At 39.1% G+C, this 9,859-nt stretch overlaps 1 protein-coding gene across 4 annotated transcripts in view; it reads right to left on the reverse strand.

Moving 5' to 3' along the window:
* The window catches only part of POLE (DNA polymerase epsilon, catalytic subunit), a 77,778-nt gene that overhangs the window by 65,476 nt on the left and 2,443 nt on the right, over window positions 1–9,859 (reverse strand). For 3 of the 4 annotated variants that reach the window (XM_074205159.1, XM_074205160.1, XM_074205162.1), the window contains exons 2-8: window positions 6,527–6,671; window positions 5,417–5,497; window positions 3,338–3,382; window positions 1,885–1,977; window positions 1,452–1,606; window positions 418–559; window positions 188–268 (exon numbers count right to left, since the gene is read on the reverse strand). In XM_074205159.1, the coding sequence (XP_074061260.1) occupies window positions 188–268; window positions 418–559; window positions 1,452–1,606; window positions 1,885–1,977; window positions 3,338–3,382; window positions 5,417–5,497; window positions 6,527–6,671 (742 nt within the window). Of the gene's footprint in view, window positions 1–187; window positions 269–417; window positions 560–1,451; window positions 1,607–1,884; window positions 1,978–3,337; window positions 3,383–5,416; window positions 5,498–6,526; window positions 6,672–9,463; window positions 9,530–9,859 lie in introns of those variants that run through there. The other variant, XM_074205161.1, reaches the window with a different exon arrangement.

Consider the following 9,859-nt stretch of genomic DNA (forward strand, 5'->3'; position numbering starts at 1 on the left):
TTAAATGAAATAGTTTCAGATCAGATCCTGATGGAAAAGAGAATGATTGACTGATTAGCTCTTCTTTGCCCCCTTGTGGCAGCATCCCAAACCATCAACACACAATCTCAACTCTGGGTAAAGATTATGATGTATTATAGAAAGATCTCGTCACAACCTCAGCTAAGCAGGTACAAGTATTACTTACAGGTCGTTCAACAAGGTCATCTCGGCGGGTGATTTCAATGGGAAGGGAACTGCCCCGGTACCGAACATTATACCAATGTGCCTATAAAAGTGACCAAAGAATATATAGGATGCATTAAGGAGTTCTATATGCTTCAGGAAACGCTCATGCCTACGTGCTCAATTTCACTTCAATATAACCTTGATATCAAGGTCTTCCCAAAGAAAACACCATTCAAGCCTAGCACTCACCACGTGGATTTTCAGGTCAATGGACAAACGAATGTGGTAGGGAACATCAAACTCTCGCATGTCAACTATATTGTCCATCTGGTCAGCTATCTTCTTAGAGGCCCCCTCTTCATCTGTAGTTACACTACCTCCCATCAATGCACTGCACAATAAAAGGAACACAGTTATTTCATTCCTCTATTCCCAGATGCAGACAAAAATCAAAATTCATTGAGTTCAATCCGGATGGTTCTCAAGACTATGTAATTCTAAGACATACAACCTTGAATAATAATTCATAAACACTTAAAAATCTGTGCCAACAATCAGGACTGAGTTCCTGGGAGAGGGGGTCAACTCCCCCAATTATAATCTTATCAACTACCATTCACCATACTCCCTCTCCTCCTCTTCAGAATTAAAAATTGCTGCCACTAGGATTTCAAACCCACTGTTTGACTTTAAAGCATTCTGAAATCCATCTTCAGAGCAAGTGGAAAGTTAGAGGCGGCTTCAGTATTTCAGACTTGACTGTCTTCTGCCTAAGATGGGGTTTTTTTCTATTACTATTACTACTACTACTACTACTACTACTACTACTACTACTACTACTACTACTACCACCCTCCACTACAACCAGCACCAGTAGCAACACCACTACTACTTCTTAAACCAACATGACCCCTTAATCTCTGCTTTTCTTTTACTATGCTTTCCAACCTTCTATGTTCTGGTTTTACATGTCAGGCTTTCCATAGTCAATATTTTCTGAATATATAAACCAATAAAAGTAAAATATGACATAGGTACAACAAATATATACTCATATACATGTATGTATATACACACACACATCTATGTACACACACACATATATACTCCTTAGGCAAAGAAAAAAATCCAAGCATATTAGTACTTTTCAATCAAATGAAGTCTAGCATCATGCTAAATCTGATGCCCCAGTAGATCATATATCTGCTTCATTAGGATCAGAAAAATGGAATAGAAATCACCCAGGACCTTGCATTTGTTCTGTTTGGGAAGATGTAGCTTACCAAGACAACATAGCTGTATAAGTATCACTAGTGTTATCCCGCTCTCGATTCTTCTTCACAGCTGGGGAAATCTCCTTTCTTACTTTTACCAGGTCATCCACAGTGTTAAAAGAGAGCTTAATGTAATTTCGCTTCAAGCCCACCAAGTGATTTGGCTATGAAACGAAAATAAACCATGATAATGAATATAAGAAAAGAGATTTTACTGATGAGGAGGAATTAAATAGACTAAGAATGGCTGTGATACAGCAAAGACAAAAGGAAACTAATTCAGGAAACTTGGAGCTCCTGAAATTAATCCAGGGTCCCCTTTGAGGATTCTCCCAGCTGCAGCCCCAGCCCCTCACTCTCCCGCAGGCCACAAAGCAGCAAACAAACTTACATCCTAAGTTTCCCAGTCTCTCTGTTTTACAAATGTGCAAACAATACTTACCAAGTCCAGATCCTCTTTGGGAACAGTCTCCAATTTGGCAATTTTCCCCTGAAATTTCTTAGAGAGAAAAGATGACACTTCTCGCTCACAACCCTAAAATGAGACAAAAATTTTAGCTCTTCCTATGATTAGAATCTAACTCGTCTCCTGATTTTCCATTTTAAAAACCCTTTTCCTTTCAAAGAAAAAAGGGAAATGTAATGGGAAAAAGAAAAAGGAGAGGGGGAATAGGCCAAGATATTTCATATAATAAGATTTTTCTTTAATACAATGAGCTATTGCAAGGATATGGAAGGGGGGAAGGCAAGGGGGAATGAGGGAATCTTCACTCTCATCAGAGGTGGCTAGGAGAGGAAACAGCATATATACTCAATGGGGTATAGACATCTGGACTAAGAAGGGGGGGACAGGGGGAAGGGGGTGATGTGAGTGATGGAGGAGAGGATGGACCATGGGGGGAGAGTGGTCATATAAAACACATTTAGTTTTTACTTCTTACAAGGGGCTGGGATTGAATGGCCTCTCCGGGACCATAGGGCTGGGTGGATGCTGGGTAAGGGGTGGTATGGGGGCTCAGGGCCACTTGGCCCCAGAGCTGAGAATCTGTCTGCTGCACCACTCAGCTACCCTACAGCAGAGTCAGAGTGAAAGGAGAGAGAAAATATAGTACATGGTAGTGGAGAAATACAAAAGGAGGGAGTTGCGATCAGCAATGGCAACGGTGGAAAAATATGGAAGTAACTTTTGCAATGGACTTATCATAAAGAATGTGACCCACCCGTGACAGAGTTGTTGGTGTTGGAACAAAGACTCAAGCACATTTTTTATTATTATTATTTTTTTGGGGAGGTGCAGGGCAAATAGGGCTGGGTGGCCTGCCTGGGGCCGCATAGCAAAGTGAGGCCGGATTTGGACCTGGGTGCTCCTGGCTCAAGGGCTAATGCTCTGTCCACCACCCAGCCACCCCTACTATTATTACTATTTTATTTTATTTTGGGTCTTTTCTTCTTTTGTTTTTTTTTCAGGGCAGTGGGGTTCGGGTGGCTTGCATGTCACACAGCTGGGTGATTGTTGGGTGTATGGGGCCGGATGTGGGCTTGGGTGTGAGCCATGAGTGGCTCCAGGGCTGGTGCTCCATCCATTGCGCCACCTGGCCATACCTACAATTATTACTATTATTTTTTTTTAAATTTTTTTTCTCTCCCCTTTATTTTATCGCTCAAGTGAGTCTATATTTATGGGGAGGAGGGGGCATTTCATTTAATCTCAAACAAGAATATTTTATTAATGTATAAAAAAACATTATTTGTACAAAATGAGAATAGTAAATAAATAAACAAACAAATAAATAAATAAATGAAAAACTAAAAAAAAAAAAAGGAAAAAAATTCCAAAGCCCACTACAAGGTAATACAAAGATCATATGTCCTGATTCAACAAAATACACATTTACCTTCCTTGTGGCTATGTAGAAATATGGCTTATAAGCCAGCGCCACCTAGAAGAGAACAATAAAATCATCACAACTCAAGCAAGCAAGTGAATTCAAAAAGGGAAGAAAAGGAGGCAAAGTACTCTCTTGAGTGTTCCTTGGAAGCAGCAAGGGATGACAAAGCACAGTAAGGACAACACAAGACCCCCAAACTGAAGCTACCACATGGAATGGAATAAGCCTTTCTTAGACATCTACAGTGAGCCAGACATTGTACTAAGTGCTTTTGAAGGCAGAGAAGTTCAAGAGACAAAGCTAGGAAACTTTCTTTTCCTTTATTTGTAGCAGAGCTTGAGAGTCAATCACTCTCACACAAGGCAGTTGTCTCAAAGTCTATTCCTGGACAGGTTCAACACTTTTATTCATATTTCTAGAGTTCTACAGTAATCCAAGGGTTCATTTGAATATTTTCTAATCAATTACTAAAATTATCATATTTTCATCATTAAAATAATTACCCCTGAGACCCTAGGCAAGTCTAGTAAATATTATTTAGTACATTGGAGAAACCACTTTTCCTACATGCAGTTGCTCATTTCATGATATATTGAAGTTCCGAATCTCTTAGGTTTAAAAAAATATTAGTTGTGGGGTAGTTAGATGGTGCAATGGATAGATCACTGGCCCTGGAGTTAGGAAGACCTGAGTTCAAATCTGACCTCAGCCACTTAATACTTACTTAGGTGTGTGACTTTGGGCAAGTTACTTAACCTCATTGCCTAGCCAAAAAAAAAAAATCATTTGTTTGCTATCTAATTTTTTAATAATACAACCAATAGTCAAAGGAGTAAATACTTAAGATGTCTTACTTGTGAGAAAGATGACCATCAGTCACTTCCTGCCCATCACCATACTCTGTATTTTTCATTTTTGGAACACAGTTCTACTATTAAGAGGTCAGCATTGCAGCCAAGTCTCTTAAAAATTCTCTTAATTTGCAATATAAAGATTAAACTCAATCCTCTCAAAGAATAAGTTCTATCCCTCTGTCTTCTTTCTATCTTGCTCCTAGCTGGACAGCTAGGTGGCACAGTGGATAGAACACTGACCCTGGAGTCGAGAGGATGGGAGTTTGAATTCAGACTGAGACACTTAACACTTAGTAGTGTGTGACCTTAGACAGGTCACTTAACCCGGACTGCCTCGTATCCAGGGCCATCTCCAGTCATCCTGACTGGCCACTGGATCCAAGATGACTCTGGGGGGAGAAAGGGAGGATGGTGACTTTGCACAGTCCTCCTGCCCCCCAATCTCATTCATGTGCTTGTCATGACATCACCTCCCTGATAATCATCATTGTCATCTTGCTCTATAGACTTAATGGGGAGAATTGCTTCATAAATAGTAACTAAATTCTCCTCAGAGTCCTCACAAAGTTAAAACTCAGAAGTTTCTCCTACTGACCTCCTCAAGAAATGGTAAACTATTACTATCAAGATTTCAATATAATCTTTGTGGTAGAGGCTACTGGAGCTGATATTACCTATTTAAAAAAACAAAATCAATTCAATTTACATTATAACTGTTTAAACTTTTTAAATGACTTTCAACACAAGGCTTGCCAGTGCTTTTCTAAGGGTCTTATAGAACATAAGAGTAAAGGAAAGTTGAAAGAGATTTCAGAAACTATTTATTCCAACCAACTTATTTACAGATGAGGAAACTTAGTCTCAAGGAGAATAAGTGATCTGCCCAAGGACTTGCACCATAATTGGATATATAAAGAAAGGCTAGTTGGGGATGAGATTTGGGGGGGGAGGGGCAATCTCTCAATCTGCTATAGGCAGAAGTGCATTGGTGCCTACACAGTCTATATCTCAGAATTTCAGGGTCAAAATGCACTTCAGAGGCCATCAAGCCCAAACTTTTAACTCTGACAGGGGATCATCCAGCCTCTGCTTCAAGACCTCTAGTGAAAAAGAATCCACTAACTCCCAAGGTAGTCTCTTCTACTCAGGGGGAATTCTTGTGGAATTGGTGCTAGTTACTATGCCAATCACCAAGGGATGCTTAGGTTACTCATGAAAGAGAATACCTTACCTTAAATCGGTTGCCATCATCTTGAATGAAGTAGTAATCCACCGCACTGACCAAGCGCTTATCTTCATCTAAAATCTCAGTCTAAAACGAGAAGGTAGCAATCTGCACTGGTGACAAAGTCCTCTGGACTAATCAGAGCCCTATATTTTTTATCAGGCAGTGGGATCAAGTGACTTGCCCAAAGTCACACAGCTTGTAAGCATCAAGTGTCTGAGGCAGGATTTAAATTCTCACCTTCCTGATCTCAGGGCAGATGCTCTATTCCACCTAGCTGTCCCCATCTATAGACTATTAAAAGATTCATATGAAAAGTGCTACCCTGACCATATATTCCAGAAATAAATTACTTTGACCTACTGTCATTCTAAGCTCTCAGTCTTATTCAAACACCCTCTTGAGTCTAGGAGTTTCTCCCTCACCCTCCCAATACCCCTAGAATCATTCTGTTTTTCTACAACCTTCCTGACATTTTTTTAAAAGTGTAAGGTGCAAAGATTCAGAAACAATTATATCTATGTTTTCAACAGTCCCACATACAGCCCCTACAAAACAGAGCTTCCACTGTCTCTGTTACCAGGACAAGAAATACTAATTAGCAATAGCAGCTGACATTTATGCAGCCATATCAGGTTTATAACTTTTTATGGAGGGAATTAAGTGGCTTTGAAGATAAAGCACTGGGTCTTAGACAAGTCACAACTTTTCTTCACTGGACAAGGAAATGTCAAACCACTCCAATATCTTAACCCCATGGGCAGTATAGTCCACAGGGTCACAAAGATTAAAACATAACTGAACACAAACTTTTGATACATTATTTCAGCTGATCTTCATAAAATATTTATTAGTTATTATTATTCCTATTTCATGAAAAAACTGAGTCCTAGAGAAATTAAGCTCATGGCTAGTAAATCCTAAAGGCAGGACTAGAACCATAAAAGCCACATTTCCCATTCACTTGCCCAGGGACAATGGCTAGTCACTCTATATTCAGATCCATGCAAGGTTTATACCCTTTCCACCTCCCACTACATTATGCTTCCTCCCCCCCCAAAAGCATATAGTGGGCTAGAAGTGATATAATAAAAAGAGAAAAACAAGTAAGCTTACTGGGTGCATGTTGATTAGCCAACCAGTCTTTTCTTCAGGTTCATGTAATCTTTCAAAACCAAATCTTGCATCCATTTTGTCTGTCCATTGACTCCTCTCCAAGCGCTTGAGGGCAGACAGTGAAGAGGAGGAAGAGACATCATCCCTGTGTAAAAAAAAAAAAATGGAAAATTCATCCTCTTGTGTTCCAAGATGACATCAACAGACTACTCAGACACAGCAATAATCTACGTAATTAAATTTTTTTAGTTGTAAGATGCATAATATGTAGCATTTACTTTGGTTTTGAATCCAATCATCAAACACTATTAATTTTTCTCAGTCATGAACCTTGAAGTAATGACGTTACTATTACCATCCTGAATCAGAGGTTTATCACTTCACACCTGGATTATTACATGGAAGAGCCATGCTTTAGGAAGATGGTGGCCAACAGGCAGGATGACTTGGATTAGGAAAGAGACTGATGAGAAACTTAATGTAAAAATCCAAGAAAAAGGTAATGAGAGCCTCAAATCAATAAACATTTATTAAGTATAAGGGAAAGACCTGGTCCTCTAGGAGTTTATAATGTATTACAGTAACTAAAACACAGAACCGAGTTAATAACAAAGCAAGGCAAAATGAGATCAGTCTAATAAGAAAGAGAAAATACAATGAGAAATCTGAGGGAAAGAGACAGACAGAGAGAGAGAGAGAGAGAGAGAGAGAGAGAGAGAGAATGAACAAAAGTCTCAGAGCTCTGGAGAGGACCTGAAACCATCCAGTTCAACCCAATAGAAATCCCGTTTACAAAATCCCTAACAAATGGTCATCTAGTCCTGCTTGAATCAAACAAGCAAATATATATTAAACAGCAATTATGAAAAGGGAAATGATAAGTGATGGAGGGGATATGAGAAAACTGGAATGCACTGTTGGTAGAGTTGTGAACTTATCCAACCTTTAGGAACTATGCCCAAAGGGCTATAAAACTGTGCAGGCTCTGATCCAGCAACATCACTGCTAGGTCTGTATCCCAAAGAGATGGGAAAAAAAGGGAAGGGGAACCACATGTACAGGAATATTCACAGCAGCTCTTTTTGAGGAATTGGAAACTGAGGGGATGTCCATCAATTGGGAAATGGCTAAACAAGTTGTGGTATATGAATATAGTAGAATATTATTATTCTATAGGAAATAATGAGCAGTCAATTTCAGAAAAACCTGGATTAACATGAATGCTGAATGAGGTGAGTAAAAAACCAAGAGAACATTGTGCATCCCTTAAAGCAACATTTTGCAATGATCAGCTATAATAAGACTTAGTTCCTCTCAGCAATACAGAGATCAAAGACAATTCCAAAAGGTCTGCAATGGAAACTGCTGTCCACATCCAGAGAAAGGACTATGGAATCTGAATACAGATCAAAACATACTATTTTCACCTTTTAAATTTTTTTTTTTGCTTTTTCCTTCTTGTGTTTTTTTCCCTTTTTGTTCTGATTCTTCTTTCAAAGCACGACTAATATAGAAATATGTGTAACACGACTGTATGAGTACAACCTATATTAGATTACTTGCTATCTTGGGGGGGAGGAGGGAAGTGGAGGGAGAAAACTTTACAAAAATGAAATGTTGAAAATTATCTTTACATATAATTGGAAAAAATAATAAAAATAAACAAAAAAACTCCTAGCATTTATGTGTCAGGTACTAGGCTAGAATATAAACATGAAAGAAAAATAATCGCTCCTCTCAAGAAGCTTACATTCTAACATGCCAAAAACACAGTAATAGACAAAGCTTAAAAAGACAGCAGAGACACACAAGAAAACCTAAGAGGGAAGGCACAAGCAAGTAGAGAACAGCTCATGCAAGAAAAGCTCCTTAAGTCAAGTCTTAAAGGAACCTAGGAATTCCAAGAGGCAAAGGGGAAGAGTTAGGGCACTCTAGGAATGGGAGTCGGCAGTGAAAGGCATGGAGACAGGAGGTGGTGCCTCATATAAGGCCAGAAAGATGGAGGTGTGATGAGCTTTAACTGGCAAAGAAGTTAATACTTGATCCTTTAGGTGACAGAGAACCATTGGGGTTTACTGAGTTAGAAGCAGAAAGGAAAATATGAAAACTTTGGAAGCTGTGTGGAAGGAAGGTGGATTAAAAGTGGGAAGATTTAAGCAGGGGGATCATTTTAGAAGCTATTGCAATTCAAGAGATTTTGTGGAGAAAGCGATTAATAATGTGAATTATGTCAGAATTAAGTGTCAATGCTGATCTGGAGGGGGTGGTGACTGGAGTCACAGTGGTGATCTCCACAATTAAAAAGGAGTTGTGAAAAGAATCAGTTTGAAGGGGAGGTAGAAAGCATGGAGCTTCCACATCAATTGCTATCTAACCTGTCTCTCCTCTGCTAAATTTCTGCAGTTAATTATTTAATTAAAACATCACTTTTAGCCATGGAGGGATACAGAGGAAAGAATTCAGGAAAAGCTTCATGAAAAAGGAGATAGCAGGGTTAAGCCTATATCTAAGACATTCAGGGGAGAAAGGAAAAGACCAGGGCAGTAATAGGCTGAACTGACCTGGATGAGGACTGAGAGGGGAGGAGATCCTCAAACATGCCTCACCCCTTTGTCATCAGTCAAGTCCTATAACTCTACCAATTCCTATTTTAACCACTAAAAAAAGGACCAGAGACTTGCCCTCTGCTCTCCCTATTCTCCCTCTCGCTTGAGAACTGATAATCAAATCAACATGCTGCCTTGAGGACAGTACTGGTGTGACAAACTACTTTTCTAAAGAGTCTATCTGAATGCCTGGGATTCTGAAGTGCAGGTTCATTCCAATTGTGGAAAATAAGGTATCAATAGCAGAATTAGAAAGGCTGGATGCAAGAGATAGTTCAGGGAAAGGATCTTCTAATGCAGACTAAGGAGTAGGGAGGGAGGCAAGGCTCACCAATGACTTCAAGATTTGCTGCATGATTAACTGGGAGGATGGTGGTGCCATCAAAAGATATATGGAAGCTGGAATGAGAGGAGGAATTATATGCAGCAAGTGCCCACTTTGAGTAACTATACTAAATCAATCAATCACCAAGTATTTATTAAGCTCCTATTATATGCCAATCATTGTGCTAGAGACTGAGGATACAAGAGGAATGAAATGAGTTTACATTCCAATGGGGAGGAAACAAGTACATATAAATTGTATACAGATTAAGTTGAAAAATATAAAAATATACAATGGTTAAGTTCATGATATTTATTTATACTCATAATTAGCTTACATTTTAATGAGGCAAATAAACACACATGAAAATATACACAACAAAGACAATTTGTAACTGTGCCC

This window comes from Macrotis lagotis, chromosome X (assembly GCF_037893015.1).
Source record: "Macrotis lagotis isolate mMagLag1 chromosome X, bilby.v1.9.chrom.fasta, whole genome shotgun sequence".
NCBI lineage: Eukaryota > Metazoa > Chordata > Mammalia > Peramelemorphia > Peramelidae > Macrotis > Macrotis lagotis.